This window comes from Solea senegalensis, linkage group LG9 (genome assembly GCF_019176455.1).
Source record: "Solea senegalensis isolate Sse05_10M linkage group LG9, IFAPA_SoseM_1, whole genome shotgun sequence".
In the NCBI taxonomy this organism is placed as follows: Eukaryota; Metazoa; Chordata; class Actinopteri; order Pleuronectiformes; family Soleidae; genus Solea; species Solea senegalensis.
Genome location: NC_058029.1, coordinates 5638193 through 5655296, shown reverse-complemented (window position 1 = coordinate 5655296; position 17104 = coordinate 5638193). Strand labels below are relative to the sequence as shown.

Here is a 17104-nt window from a genome sequence, read left to right as displayed (position 1 = left end):
GGAACATCAAAGCGAGGGGTGGAATCAGGTCTTTACCATGCAGGAAGAAGGACATGATGTACAATTCACAACTATTGTGAGTGTTTTTCAAATAATTACATCAAGTTTTGTGATATTTTTTCTTTTTTACTTAAATGTACAATCAGTAAAACAGAATCATTTTGGTTTGTGAACTAACCAAGACTCTTGAAAACATAACAAACACAATTTGGGGAAACACCTATCAACATTTTTCAACATTTTCTGCCATTTTCTGAGCCACACAATCATTTAATCAAGAAACCATCAACAGATGCATCCGTTATGGCCATAAATTCCAGTGTATGAAAAAGTCAATGGCAATGGCCTGTATTGTCCAAAAGCTGTCAGATTTTTGCCAATTTGCCAAGTTCCCATCTTCATTGGTTCCTTCTACGTGTACTGATCTCACCTATTTTTAACACCATACTTGTATTCTTTCATTGTGTTTTACATCAAACCACCCACATGTTTGCTGCGAAACTAGCTTGATCTCATTTGGACACAAACCAAATATTTTACAAAAGGCCTCACAGGAGGAACTCCAGAAACTTCCCACAGTTACCTTTGCAGACATTTGTGTTCTTACATACACTTTGGGGGCACTTAGCAGCTTAGTAGACAAACAAATCGGAATTCATGCTCATATTAAACAAGATTGTCTAATCCTACAATGCTAGCCTCTTAAGCTGTGCCAGAGAAATGGCATCAAAAGTACATTTCAATGGTAAAGCACCAAAAAGTAAGAAAGTCCAGAGAGACCTCAAAGCGTCCACGTTGAGTGAAAGCTCCAGTTAAATGTAAAGGACATGTCAAATGGAGCAAGAAGACACTCACAGCTCACACACGGTAGCCACTCTTGGCCGACATCCAGCCAGTGTTCAATCAGTCTTTCCTGTTCTACAATCTCCTATAACGGCTGAGAAATTAGACTGGCTGGAGCGAGTGAAATTCTGGATCCATTAGTTGTGTGCAGTAGAAGAGAGAAAAAAAAAGAAGAGTTTAGTGTTTCATGACTGCAAGCCTTTATTTTACGAATTATAACCGAGAAAGTTGAGAAGGTGCTCTTGTGTAAAATTGACAGAACACCAAGAACTATGCACCAGCTATGAGAATTTTTTTTTTTTTCTAAACCCAGTACATACGTGCTTTAATGAACCGCTCCTTTGAGAAAATCACAGTTGACATCTTGGGCCTGGAAATTTAATAAACAACGTCCATAAAGCTGAACTGTGGCTCCTGAACACTCTCTAAGGCTGCAGATTTACCATGTCAATGACAAACAATGTTAAAGCCCGCGGACTATGTAAAATGGAAAACATTACAGCTCCAAAAAAGTAAAGACAAATCATTTAAATTGCCCCCTGGTGGCTTGCTGCCCTATACATCATAACCCCACCTTGTGAGTATCAATCAAATCATATTTTTCATGAATTTATTGTTAAGATTAAAGCATACATTTTTTTAGTGACACATGCTGAAGTGTTTAGGTTACTGATAAGTTATGTTTTGATTCGTTTTCTGAAAGGAAAATGAAGGAAAGAAGGCCAAAGTTGAGGCTGTATTCAGGGGCAGCTCCATTAGTTTGTAAGCAAGTCGGAGAAGATGTGACGACTCAGTAAATATTTCCCTGAGGAGTTTATACTCTCAAACCCTCAGGGTCAGGTGTTCTTCAAAGGAAAAAAAGTGTCCATTTTGTAAATGATGGTTCCATTTAGAGTCAAATAGATCATGGAGCAGGGAATGGTGTATGATCTATTGGACTGCGGTGATTGACAGCAGGTGTCACACATGGTGATGTATTTTTCCTCGCACTCTCAGTGAGATCCACCCTTTGCTTCCCTCCCCATCCAAAACCAAGATGCCAAGGGGCAGAGCTGCAAAACGTCTAAAGGTCAACAGATGCTTCATGAAAGGTTGACACTTGGGCTTGGTCAACTCTAAAGTGTCATCCATGTTTACATACAGTTTATGGTAACACTACAGATCTGCACTCTTCTTAATTGTTGGTGTTTTATGGTAGTAAACAATATTTCGTCATTGACTGAGACAGATTTTTCCCTTTCAAGCGAGAGCAGCAGCTCGTGGAAAAACAGTAAAATAATAATTTCACATTACAATGTTAAAAAGAAAAACAGGTTTTTGAAAAGTGAATCACTTGTTCCTTTGGCCAGTGGCCTAACTTTCCATCCAATCTGTTCTTGAGTTTATGTTCACAAACTGCCTCAGGACATGGTTCGCAACACGAGCATCATCAGCTGCCCTAAAAAACATTCTTTTCAAATAGGTTTCAGACCTGGCATTTCAACAAAGAGGGACCTGATGAAAATAGTGCTGCCTCTCACAAACACCAACATGTGGAGATGCTGGTCACTTTGGCAAACTCTATAAAGCAGGAGAACAACAACCAAAGGCTGCCAACCGGCTCCCTGAGACTCCACATGAACTGGCTTAACTGCCAGTGATTCATGGCTGGCCATGTTTGGTGGAAATGGTCCACACAGTTGTAACTTATCGGTGACTTCTCGGATGAGAACTCCCATTGTTGTTTTGTGGCAACAATGTACTGTAAATGCCAACTTGACCACTTGATCCCTCTGAAGTGCGTTTGTGCAAAGCCCTATTGTCAGGGTGTTAGGGAAATCACAGAAGGCACTAATGAAATTCTTTCAAGATTGTAACGACTGCAGCCAGCGTCGAGCCTCCTTTGAAGGGTTTAAGGAGCCAACGGTCTTCTTAAATGTCAGAGCCTTTGTAGGGCTTAAGAGATGGTCTCGGCGGCCACGGGGTAGGACGGTGTTTCGCAGAACGGGCGTTGCTGAGGCATAACCATTGCCCCTGGGTGGAAACGGAGTGGGGAGAGAAAGACGTAGAGACAAAGTGATGCATTCCTACCATACCAAGAGAGAGCATTTAGAGGATGAGAGAAGACGAGGCATTAGCGGAGATTAGCGCTGCGGGAACACACAACCACAGGGTTACAGCCACATACACTGATCCATGCACATGCTCTTAAAATGAGCACTTAACCCACAGAGAGGGGTTAACATCGTGGTTGGATCACGACAGGTTTGATGAGTCTGAAAGAGCCACTTGGTTGCTGCAGCAGACAATGGATGCGTTTGGGCATCCAGGTGTGGTTTTCTTGGCAGTAAAAAGCATGTGGTGGGATTGTTTTTGGTCAGCCTTCATCTCCTCTGAGGAGGGCAACTTCATTTTACAGCCTTAATACCCAATTTACATTGGCTATAAAGTTAATCTTACCACTTCATACTGATCTAAATGAAGCAGTTTAGCCTCAAGGTATGTGTCCCACTGGTGATTTCCACATTTCCCTTTCCGCCCAGTGGATTCTGGTAGTGAAGCCTTGTGTTTTGGAGATAAAGGGGGCGTTGTTCATTTGCTTATAGCTGTAGCCCCAGGGTATTTGCAGATCAGAGGATTCAGGTGCAAATCCCCAGCATGAACAACTGCAGACTGCTGATGTTCCGGCCAATGATCATGTGGACAATCATGCTTGTACATCGGATTTATTGCTAGATGTACGATTCCTGGTATTAATAAAGCTGAACGCAGGGTCAGGAGTTGGCCAGTCCTAACAAGGTTGTTAAGAACGCACATGCTGCTCCTGCTGCAAATGATCTGCCATATTATTGCCTTGGAAGCTATTTTTCACTGTATTTTATCATACTCTGTGTGATATTTCATACACATTTGTTGTTTGCTGTTTATTTGCTGTGTTTATATTACTCTGGCAAGTCTCAGTGATAGTTTAGTAGCCAAATATTATAGCTTTGAAGCTGCCTGCTTTTAGCCTGCACGTCAACTATAAGATCAAGTACGTTGAGTTTAAATGCTTTTTGTATGTTGTTATAGTTTTACGGTTTGCGAAGTGGAACTTCAGTAAACATCAGAACAGTTACACCTTATGGTTAATGGGAGGACTTCGCCCTTTTAACCAACTCTCTAGCTTTGACTATGGAACACTCATTGTGAGGGCAGATAAAAACCGCTGGTTTTCAAAATGAAACCCAACTCTGGTTTTTCTGAACAAGTAATGCTGGTCTGGCTTGAAATCCGCAGTTAGCAACACATGAAAGTGTCTGTCAGTCAACTATTGGACACCACCTGGTGGCACGACGAGCACGCCGCCGGACACGTACCTTCAGTCTGTCTTCTTACTGACCACTGGAAGAACTTTATCACGCCAGTTTGTTAAAACAGGGACAAACCCGCTGAAGAGGCGCCACTGATTCAGTTTCCATTGCCAAAAGAGAGGTTTGCCCCTCCATGTTTTTCCCCGGTGAGTCATGTTCGATGCCACAAGTGTGCCTGAAACAGCTCAGAGGAAACTGAAAACACGACACACAACAAGAGAAATCACCATGGAGAACATTGTCAGTGCTACAATGGATATATTCTTATCTCTTTCACTTTCAGTTGCTTTTATAAAGTAAGCGGTGACACTGAACGCAGTCTCACTAGGCTCCAAAAAGACTTAAGTGTCATGTTTACATCGCCGCTGATCGGAGCCAAAACTCCTCAGCCACATTAAAACACTGCTACCAAGTCACTTGCAGAAATAAATGTGACTGTCCTGCATAGAACTCTGACCATCCATCCTGACCATAAAGGCCGTACAGCACCATTTAGATGAACAGAAACACCAACTGTGAGTCAGTGCTGGACATCACCACAAACCACTGAAGCCGGGTCCCAAGTTTGCTTTATATAGCTTGTCCTCACTTTACTTCATCACGTCCACACCTAATAAAACATGTCCCATCTTGTTTTGTTTCCCTCTCATTTTCACCTTGATCTATCTTTACTTCCTGCAAGCTTTTCAATCTAAAATAACTCCCTTCCTTTCGGACATTTTCTTCTCACCTCTTTTCCTCTTTCCCTTATCCAAATCATTCAAAAATCAAACCAAACCTCTCTTCCTTCCATCCTGTTGGGATTGTCTTCTGCCAAATTGTCCAATCAAACAGCTGCTGACCAAAAACATGGCTAAAACTGGCTCGCTGCGTGTCCCCAAGCTGGTGAGCTTCCAAGGTTAATTGAAATACTCCAGACGCCATATATCCAGTTATTTTTAGCATCACAATAAAGCTTAACAAAAAAGAAACACCTCCCAATATTTCCAGACATTTCACATTAAAAGTGCTTCTGGGGAGGGGAAACCGTTCCACCAAAGGTTCCTGCCAAAGCAAATGTAATCCAAGGGAAACAATAGCATGAAAACACGGTCCTTTTTTTCTCTCGCTCTCTCTCCCTGAGCTGCTTTTTAAGCAAATGCTGAAATCAGTATTTCTTTTTTTAAAAAGGAAGTCTGTGACATTTGAAATAAAGAGTGGTTTTGTTGGTTTTCAGGGGAAAGTAATATCTTCCAGAAATATTGCAGGGGCCGGGAAACAGATGCCTGGAGGGAGCAGGGGGATGAACTGGGTTTGTTTGGAAGGAGCCCAGATGTCATTACGTCAAGTCAGTGCTCTGTTAGCAGCTGGTGTTCAGCACAGCTCCACTGAATCAGACGTTAACAGTTCAGACTGTAACAAACTTGATTATATCACTTACACAGCGAGCATTTAGCAGCCTTTAACACCGTTTCCATCCGTAAATGACGTTAAATGTGTGACCATGTGTTTCAGACCTGAGGTTTTAGTCTAAGCGCTAAAGAGACAGCTTCACTCCTCCTGCCCATCTTATTTATTGGATGGCAGACGTTTACGGCCATGTTTGGTGTGTTTTTTTTTTTTAGACGTTTATATGTCGCCTCCCTTCCTTTTTACTGTAAAACAAATGAGAAAAGTCACATGACCTGCCTTGACCAGGTGGTTGTTATTACATGTGTAGATGAAATTTCAATCAGCCAGATTTTGATTTTCATTCAAACTACACCCTTCAATAAGGACCATATTAAAGCAAAAATAGACATTGTCCTATGCTGTTAAAAACTGTGTTCCATGTCCAAAAGAAAATGGAATCTGTACTTTTACTAGAGTTTATAGTTCAGTCACGTCAGTACATCCAGGTGAGGGGTGGAGCCTGGGGTAGAATTTAGTAGAGAGGCATATGTATTATCAAAGCATCCATCCATTTTCTACCGCTTATCCAAGTTTGGGTTGCAGGGGTAGTAGCTTGAACAGAGAAGTCCAGACTTTCCCTCTACCGGGCCACTTCGTTCAGCTCTTCCGGGGAATCCCGAGACATCCCCAGGCCAAGTGGGACGTGCCCGGAACACCTCACCAGGGAGGCGTCCAGGAGGCGTCCTAACCTGGTTCCCATCCTCATCCACCTCTTCCTCACATATACTTCACACACTGGTATGGTGACATTAGATTAAGATGGAGCGAGAGATAAGGTGACTCTTCAACTACACACTCCAGTCAAAGTTCCTCAGCTCCACTCGGTAAATTTCTGATTTCACCACAAGAGGAAGCTCACTGGTGGTTACACGTACCACAGTTTGAGAAACATGGATTTAAAGAGTTTGTTCGGACTTCAGTGGTTGCCTGGAAGCGTCTTATGTCTCTGTCTAGATTACCAGGATGCAGTTTTCACAGGAAACCATGACAAAACAGGAACTCTCATAAGATGAAAAGTATCCATTTGTCTCTGTCATCATTTATGTCGATGAAAAATGTCTTATTTTCCAAAGAAAAGGAGAAATTGTATGTTTTCGAAAATGCCACCACTCCATTATTTCCTGTTTTTCCTCCAAATCTTAATTACATATGTAGTTGAGCTGTGTGCAGTCTAAAATTGTAACTCTTCTTTTTCTCCCCGCACTACTATTTTCTTGTTTGTTCTGTGATTGTTGTTTTTCCACATTGTTGTTCATTGCACTACCCTTTTTTTTTGGGGGGAACAAGATGGTGCATCTCCTTCCCGACTAAATTCAAAGCGGCCTGAAATGACGCCCGTTTACCTGTTGGCGAACTGTAGGACACAGTGATGTCTCCAGTGAGATCAGCGGGGGGATAGCGGCCGTTGAGGAAAGCTGAAAACGCCACAACACTGGAGGCACCAACACCTGAGAGGAAAGAAAAGCACAGTCACTAACGATTAATTTAATCTGGCGTTTATTTTCGAGTACTTGTTTTGTCCAGAAAATGTTAGAAAATGTTGGTTGATGTTTCCCAAACCTCAAAATTATGAATTCAAAGGTATTATATTGCCCACAGACCAAAATGATACACTTTTAACTGATTTCATTGTTAAATGGAGCAAAGAAACCAGGAAATATTCCCATTTAAGGCGCTGAAAACTCAGAGAACCTGTTTTTATTATTTAAAAAAACACTCAAACGATTTCAAAATAGTTGACGATCTACTTAGTAATTGATTAATTAACTAATTGTTGCAGCTCTAGTCAGGTTAAATCAGATAAAGTCTTTGTGAACAAGGTATACTTAATTTTCTATTCTTATTTTGAAAATGTGGATTTTAGGGCATTTCACATCTGCCCTGGAAAAAAGCCTTAACTTTAATATAAGTCTTTTCCCATGGCTAACCCTGTTAGTCTTGCAAGATCTGGACATGTGAGGGAACAAAGGAGCCTAAAAACCAGGCAGGACCACAGGGAACTCCTGAATCACTGAGGCTAAAGACAGATGTCTGGTTTCATTTCAGATTTAAATACGAGTTGGACAAAGGCTTTGAGATTCCATTTCAAAACTCAGGCAACATTTTGTGTATTCTAAGTGAATACATTTATAAATTACATGAACAAGAAATCGAATCAAATCGATGGTGAAACGGTGAAAAGTCCGAGCAAGCAAGGATTTCTTTTATTAGACCGATGATAGAGTGAACCAGACAGTTAACAGGACTTTCTGTAAAAAACAAGACCGTCCAGACTAAAATGTGGTTGTTAGTGTGGACGTCGGGCGTAACCATAGCAGCTGCGATATGCATTTTACAAAGAAAAGTGTGGACGCAACAGAGATAAATCTAAGTGAGTCATTTTAACCTCCAGGGCAAGAGATCCAGACAAATCATTTATAAATGGATAAGCCAGCACACACAGACACTGGTTTCCATCAATTCAGAGGAAATTGCAATGACTTACATTCATTTCCTGGAGACTTACTCTCACCTTAACCACAATTACTACTGACCTAATCCTAATCCTAATCCTAATCCTAATCCTGACCCTAACCTTAACCTAACCCTGTCCTCAGCCTAACTTCACCTTAAAATGTATTAATTTTCGATTTGTGGGTAATTGATTTTTGTCCCCATAGGGAAGACCAGTCTCCATAATGTGACCGTGTAAACAGATGTAGGTCCCAACAACATAAGGAAGACCAGGTACACACACACACACACACACACACACACACATAGAGTCAGCATTTCTGAGGTGTGGACAGGACAGGACACAGCAATACTAATACTACGCAACCAGACTCCGTAATGTACACACACACACACACGGCGAAGTGAGGACAGAGGATTAACAACATTCACCAGAACTTAAGTTAACACACACACACACACACATACAGTCGCACACACTAACACACACAAAGTGAAATTATATGTAGCATGAGTAAGGGGCGATGACTTGTAGCTTCCTTTCAAATAGCCCAAAACTAACAGAGAGGGAGAGAGAGAGAGCAAACAAGCCAGAGAGAAAGAGCAGGGATCAAATACAGACAGAGAGGAAAGGATATATTACAGCTAATGGCTTCATGCAGTCACACGCACACACACACACACACACACACACACACACACACACACACAAAGACACACACAGCGGTGTGGTGGTGTAATGGGCCGTGATGTTCCTGAGCTCAGCCTGTTACAGGTGACTGAACACCAAGTATGTGTACGTCTGTCTGTGTGTGTGTGTGTGGTGAATGGATGAAAGTATGGAGACATTTGTGGGTGAAATAAGTCTCTATGTCTGACACTGTGATTGTATTAATCAATAGAACTGACCCTCTTCATCTCTCTTTCACACACACACACACACACGTTTGCACAGCTATCCTTCTAAGGACTATACACTGACTTCCACTCATCTTCGCCCTAAACTTTACCAGTTGCCCCGAAATGAGGTTCTGCCTCATTAGGACCAGGTTTTGGTCGCCATGGGGAGTACTGGTCCTAACAAACGTTCCTGAAGAGGTAACAAATACAAGTACACACACATTCAGAGGGTGAGATCAATCACTTTGGGTTTAAGGCAGAAGTTGAGATGGAGAAGATAAAAAAAAAGGGAGTCAACGTCAAAGAGAAGAGAAATGAACGAGCAGATACTTTCTCCACACGACGTCAAACACTATGAACGTCTCTCTCCCTCTGTCTCCTCCCACACCCCTCTCTACCCGTTTCGTTGACTCTCCCTCATAAATACATAAATAGAATGTGTGACGATATATACATTTTTGCCCCTAAATACACAAACACAAGGTGAATTTCAAGCTTCAGTGAAGCCAGCACATTGTGGCAGCTGATGCAGTGATTTAACTGACTGAGGTTAAAGAATAAAATGAACTTTTCTACTTCTCACATGTTCCAGCTTCTTAAAAACATATTTTCTGGTTTATTTGCTCCACATCACAAAAAAACTATGATCGGACATTTAGGAACATGGTTTTGGAAACACTTTTCAGGATTTAATGACGTTTTGTGGCTCAATTGTGATAATATTCGTTAGTTGTAGCCCTGCCATTAAAGTATTATACTGTGTTAGTATGTAATATTTTCATATTTATATCATGTTTATATATTTACATAGTTTTAACAAGAATCCATTATGAATGGACTACTAAATTAGTCACTAATTTAATTGTAATTTGTGTAATTTTAGCTTCTCAAATGTGAATAATTTCTGTTTTTTTCGTTCCTCTACGACAATAAAACACATACAAATGTCATCATATTAAGGTTAAGGTCTGATATTTTAATTGAATTTATTAAAATAACACATTGTTTGTTCCCCTACTATATGTAAATGAGACTCAAATACCGAAAATTCCGCTCATAACTTTAAAGAAATCTCCACTTCCCCTCTCTGTATCCTTACTCCCTCTCCTGCATCCTTTCTCCCACTGCTTCCCTTCATTTCACCTTCCTCCTCGTCTCTCTCTCTCTGCCCCTCCCATCATTCTGTCAGTCAGCAGAGGGCTTTTAACCTCTATGCCCTCAAGGTCAAACTGGTCAGACGTGTTTAAGTGCCTTAAGTGTTCCCAGGCCCATTAAGACTAACAAACAAACCAAAGAAGACACAGAGTAATCCCTCCTCCTCTTTCTCTTTCTGTCTCTCTATCCATCTCCGTCTCTTTTCTTCACATACTCAGACACATCTGGACGGTCATGGAGCTGCAGCCGTGGACGCTGGACCCGGTGAGCTCCAGGTGACACGCCGGTCTCTGTGACCCGGAGGTCCGACCCGGTGAGAACGTTTAGACTGGTCCCAGTGTTCTCCGTCACATTAACCCATTAACACCACTGCCAACACAAACAAACCACACAAGGGAGTCTGAAATCCCCAGCTTCATTTTTTCTCCCTTTTTCACCTCATTTTTTCCCCCTCCTCTTTCTCAAATCTTACTTTCTTTTCATCCTCATCTGTTCTGTTTTTCTAACTTTTCATCGCTTTCGCAACTCATTTATCCCCAGGTTCCCCCCGTCTACTTCATCTTAAGAGACGAAGCGAGACTTATTTACGATTGTTCTCATGCCGTTTCTGCCCCCTCCATCACTTTCACCTTACACATGAATTCCCCCTCTGAAGCTATTTATATACTTAGTTTTGAGAACTTTGATGACATGTTGCCAGTGTATTCTGTACATGGAGGATGGAAAAAAAAATTCCCTAAATGGCCTTTTTCAAATGAGCTGAAAGGGTGGGTCTACGACCTACTCTCTGTTGTGGAGGATTCGCCACCACCATCGCTGAGGAAGCTGAGAGTTTCAGAGGAAGAGGATAAGGTGGAAAATTTGTGGAATGAGGCCAAATGTGTTTGAACAGATATGTGATGCTAAGTAGAGTGAGAAACTGGATAAACATAGGCTTACATGTATCCCCGTGATGGCATTAATGCACCTGAACAGTATGCCAGGATAGGGTGGGACAAGAATCATACAGTATTAAATCGATAATACAATCAACAAAGTATGCAAATAATCATTAGTTGCCACACTGCTTGGTTTTCTCCCCCGAGTACAAGATAGAAGTGGAACTAACAGAGTCTTTTAGCACTATTTTTGGTCTCCACCACTCTTCACCTGCTATAAGCTCCACTATAGTCTTGTTTCCAAGTGGAATGGTTCAGATAAGTACAGTACATCTTGTTTGTGTTTGCATTAGGAATAGTAACATGGTAGTGTACAATCTGGGTGGCGCTAGACCATGACAACCGTAGTTTCTTCAACGCCCACTGTTCTGTGTTCGCTCATACGAATCTTGACGTCTAAAGGTCTAATTCTCAGTCAGGGCTTTACCGTTTCAAACGATACTGCACTATACCAAACCAAATGTTACATGATGGAAATACTCAAACAAGTTCACCAGGGGGAACCAATGAAAACATGAGACTCAAACCTCTTTTCACCTGCCAACAACTGGCTTTATCTGCTGTGTGAAAGGATACAATCAGCACTCACTCTCTGATCAAATGACTCCACTACAGACACAGGTTTTTATCGGCTCTGGCTCTGATCAGCAGTAGTGAACACGACACTGAGGTGAACATGCCCATTTCTTCTTCTATTACTTTATTTTGGCCAGTCTAGATGCTGATTCATTACCCTTTTTCCCCGCCGTGCAATGTTGTGGTGTGCGCCACTCGAGCACTTGAGTTTGAAAGAGAGACTGAAGTGAAAGATGTGACCACAAGACACCGTCACTGGTCTGAAGCCTTTAATCTATCGTGTGTCGTCTTACCCACTTGTGAGATGTTGGTTTCCAATTGTTTCATGTTAGATAAGGGGTTTTTATAATCTACTTAATATGGACTGTACGGCTGATGTGATCATCAATACAAATTGTTAGTACAGTATAAACTGGAAACAAATTTGGAGAAAAGTTTAAGCAGTACCAATTTCATGTACGTGTAATTGAAATGAGGCCCTGTGGTAAATACTATGGCACTAACTTTCCTTTGCTGGTTACAGTGGTTTACAGTGATATGGTTCAAGTAACAAGGGCTGTAGTGGTTTTAACGATAATGCAGTTATGGCATCATATCATGCCGATCACAGTCAAACACAACTTCATCTCCAAACACTGTTGTTTTTGTCAACGATAACGAGACGGTGACGAGATAAACATGGACCATCGATGACTAAAACATGACGTGTGTGAGTTTTCGTTGACGAGAACGGACGTAAATGTTAGCGGGTGGTCTGCCAGATGTTCAAAATGCATGACATTTCTGCTTATTGTGTGTGTAATCTGTCAATTAAAAACTAAGAATTCCTTGGTCCGTGTTTCAAGGCGGGTCGGGTGGCGCCCGATTTACGTGGGCCGATCCCCACCCTGGATGAGGGAACCCATTCCCCAACAGCAATCTCCAATACTTATTGACCTAAATTAATTTGTTAAAAGACTATACTTCTTTGGACTGAACTGGACAAAAACTATCCCAATGACTAACATTTGACTAAAACTAATGAGCATTTCAGTCCAAAAGACTAAGACTAAATCTAAAATGGCTGCCAAAACAGCATTATGGCGCCGCTCAACCAAGGCCCTCTACATCAACACAGAGAGTGGACAGGAAAAGGCAGCTGGTTTGATTTTAATCCACGCAACTACTATAAGAAATGCGGTACCTATGTGTCTATTATCGTGGTTATCACAGTGACATTAATAACATAAAAAAATATATATATTAAAAAGAAATCAATACTGCAACAGTTCAGTCATTGGAGGAAGGCGAACAAGAGTATAATTTTTGAGAAATATGGTGTTTGAGGATGTTGTTTGATTTCACCTCCACCCCTGGGTGTCTGCGGTGAAGTGTTGCCACCACCCTCAGGGCTCAGGTTAGAGCCACTGACAGCTCAGTTTAAAGCGGCTTCTGAATGTTTGGAGGAGGTTACAGGTCAAGAGGGGTGGAGATGAGGATCTGTACCGCACAAGGAGACGGGAACGGGGGGGGTCATGTGTGCTCTCGTGAGTCTACTCTTTCTTCGCCATGTGCAAATAATATAAAAAGAAAAACAAATGGCAGAGGCTACATTTGTTCTGACTGAGGCATTCCTGGTTTGCCACTGGTTTACCTGTGTGTGTGTGTGTGTGTGTGTAAAACCACAGACCTTGGAATCTGAGGTGACCATCATTGTGCTGTTAAACACTGACCTTTGACCTCTGCGGGTCAAGATTTGGGTCAGATCACAGTTATGGTTTTCTCCTTAAACACAACCACTGTGATCTGCACTTGGATTTAAACCGTCTGACACAGAAGTGAGGTTTACTTTTGAATGTCAGTGTTTTGGTCAGAGCTCCGTTAGTTGGACAGCTAACTACAATTAGTTGCAGTACTTCAGCAGAAATATTTTATAATTTACAACAGTTCTGAGTCCATAATAACAAGGCAAAGCAACTCTTACCAATGTATCTTGATTGGGAATGAAAGCAGTGCAAAGAAAGTCAAATTATGAACTTGACTTTCAGATTGATTTGATTACTTTAAATCAAAAGAAGTGCAATAAGCCTGAGGTAACACATGATCTATATACTTCAGAAATGTTAATGCAACATCATTTGCAGTTTGCAGGAGTTCCCACTTCAATTGCCTTTTCTTGGGTTCATGAAACCAAGATGGCACCGAGCAACGTGCGACACTTGAAGCTACAAAACAGCAAATTTGTAGAGAGAGAAAAAAATAAAAACAGATGTACAGAGAAAATTTGCATTCGAAGCAGATTATTAGGGGCCGGTTACAAAAAACCAAAACCCAAGAGGCAACTAAGATTCATCCAAGAGCCTAAAAGGCAGACTTTTAGATCTGAAGACACAATTCAGGCCTTGAGAGTTTGAGTTAACATAAATGTTGCTGTTGATCTTGTTTATTAAGTTTATGCTGTTTTGTGTTTTCAGCCATTTTCTGACCCGTTTGCAGCCGTCTTGCTTTACTCGCGTGGAATGTTGCCTTAACTGGAGCTGATGGGCTTAATCTGCATTGTGTGAAGTAATTTGACATTTGTTTATCGTTAAAAGTTACAGATACATGAAATGAATAAATAATGGGTGAGTGAGTGATAAAGGAGAGGAAGAGAAGACTTAAGATGTAAAGAGAGACAGGTGGCAAAGGACGGAGACAATGTGAGAGATGGAGGGACATGGAAGTTGAGGGGTAAAAGACTGACACATGAAGACATCAGGGGACAGCATGACACATGAAAGAGAGGAAGGAGAGAGAGAGAGTAAAAGATGGAATGAGGAGAAGAAAAAAGGGGTAGAGGGAGGAAGGAAGGAACGGAGGGAGGGAGTAGAGAAAGGAGAGTGAGAGACAGAACAAAGGAGGCAGTGTGTGGTGAACAGGGGATTGAGTCGCCATCTGAGACGAATAAAAACTGGAATAACAATAAAAGTCAGAAGGAGCTACCCCACCTCCCCCCTCGCAACCCCACCCCCAACCACACACACACACACCTCGTCCTACATGAGCACACAGAAATGCACACACACACACACCATCACTTTATCCTCTGTAAAGTGCTTTGGACAAATCCCTGCGAAGATACTCGAGTTGGCGTTCACACTTGAAAATGAACACACACACGCGTGCATGTGCACAAACACACGACTGGGTCCACCACAATGAGCCAGATAATCAAAGACACACGTGGAAGAGCAGCAGAAAACACGCAGGCACAAAGAAAGAAAGAAAGAGAGAGAGAGAGAGAGAGAGGGACCAGCTGTACAAGACAAAACATACTGTGTTTGTAGATATTACTTCTGTATGTGTTTGTGTGTATGTACAGTATCAGTGTGTCGCTACTGTATGCAGGACGGAGAAAAAGAACATGATGAAACACACGGAGCCCTCTATACACGTGGCATTAAAATGCATTTTCTGTGATCGCATTGCAATCGGACAGCGCTTGACCACATTTAAGTACAGGTACGCAATAAGGATGGATTGTTTTCAGATCTGCCAAACCACTTCAGGAGGTGGTCAGAGATGCAAATGTGACCACACTGAACGGACGTGTAAACGCAACGAGTCTCTGATGCGTCTACGAAACTATTCGCACGGGAGGTACATTTTTAGTATTTCAAGTTAAAGGATTGTAGGAGGACTCAGAGTGGCACAAATTGCCACGAGCTAAACCAGAAACTGGTTAATACTAAAGGCGCTTTTCCACTATACAGTTCTATTGCTACTCGACTGGGCTGCACTCATTTTTTGGGGGGCATATCAAAGGGATACAGGGTTAGTACATGGTACCTGGTACTATTTTGGTACCTGCTCTGGTGAGGTTCCAAGCAAGCTGGGCCGATACTAAGATGTGACGTCAACAGACTGTCGTCACTGGAAGAGTCATGAGCGCGACATCCGACACAAGAATCAAACCGAACAATGCTGAACTGCAGATCAGTTAAAAAGACTTAAAAATCCAGAAAACATGCGTTCATCTCCAACATTCAGCAAACCCATTTCTAAAATCTAGTCTGGTGCATTCAGAGACACCACTTCAGCCGTATTTTAGTTGAGTGACTGTGTCAGACAAATCACCACCCACAGTGTATCGGAGGGCGAACACACTTAATTCAATAAATTAAACAGAGACAGGGACAGTAGTCCAACTGAACAGCATCATCGGAAACATAACGACTCCTGACACGAAACACAAATATTTTCAACCACAAACAATTCGCTCTAATCATTAGCTACTTATTTGGGTCGCAGCTTGAAAGTGTTTTTCAGACGTTTTCTCATTGCTGCCTCCGTTAACTCCTTTCATAACTCTCTTCTCTGTCATGTAATAAGCCCGTTGCTGGAACCGTGAAGGACGCATTTGTGGAATCTTTGGTTGCTTGAGGAGAGAAGGACACATTCGCTGGCCAAAATTTGTCAGTGCATTTCAAATGCAACAGCCAAATCACAACGTCCCGCGATGCAATCAGCATTCAAATGAGGGGGACAGGGCTCTGACACAGCTGCAGTGTTGTTGTGTTGTTGACAATGACTATGTCACTGATGTTTTCCACATTTCCCCATGTCACTGTTCCATGTGTCTGCTCCTTGTATTTGGCAATTTCATATTAAAACTACATGAGTCACCCAATGACATCAGGATAAAGATGAGGAAACGGGAGCAGAAGACAAGCTGAGTGTTTATAGGGTTGTGTTGATATGTACCAGCGAAACACACTAATAATTTCCGATCTTTTCAAAACAGACTTTTTTTGACGTTCGGCCCAACTTCAAATGATAATTGGCCAAGTGTGCAGGAAAAGTTACGCAGGGTCTGAACTTCTGTTTTCATTCTCTACACAACTGCTCCCATCACTGTTCACGTGTTCCGCCAAGTGCAACACTTTGAATCTCTTCCAGGAGTAAAAACACACTGCTTCACTGTTATCCCCATTTGAACAACTATCGTGACTCTTCTCCCTCAATGACGATCAGGTTTTTATTACGCCGGCAATTGTGGCCGTTTAAAACGGCAATAAATAATTCCGCCTTTGGACAGGGTTTGACAACACATCATAAGATCACAGTGGTTTTCTTTTATATCCTCCTGAAGGGCTGTTTGATTTCATACATACAGTGTGAAACTGATTTAATATTGGACCTTTTGTTCCTCGCCCAAAATTAAAGGCTAATCATGAATATGCCGACTCTACAAAGATGTTAAAAGTTGCTGCTCTGAGCAGTTAAAGCTCGGGTCTGTAATTTATTTCATATCGAGACTTTTATGTTTTTTATTATTTGTTGAAATCTTTGCCAATAACTGTTGTGAAAACAAAACAGACACATTAAACTGGAGTCTGTAGCCCTCACAATACTGTAATTAACATGAAAGACTATAGTAAACCATGTCTATGCTTTCGCAAGTCCCAGAAAAATTAAAAATGACAGTTTCACAAGTGATCTGGGAGGGCGGAGCTT

The 17104-nt window shown here is 41.7% G+C and overlaps 1 protein-coding gene across 2 annotated transcripts in view; it reads right to left on the bottom strand.

Annotated features, from left to right (window-relative positions):
- bbs9 (Bardet-Biedl syndrome 9) overlaps positions 1-17104 on the bottom strand; it is a 181114-nt gene that overhangs the window by 120863 nt on the left and 43147 nt on the right. For both annotated transcript variants that reach the window (XM_044034472.1, XM_044034473.1), the window contains exon 14: positions 6950-7054. In XM_044034472.1, coding sequence (XP_043890407.1) covers positions 6950-7054 — 105 coding nt within the window. The remainder of the gene's footprint in view (positions 1-6949; positions 7055-17104) is intronic.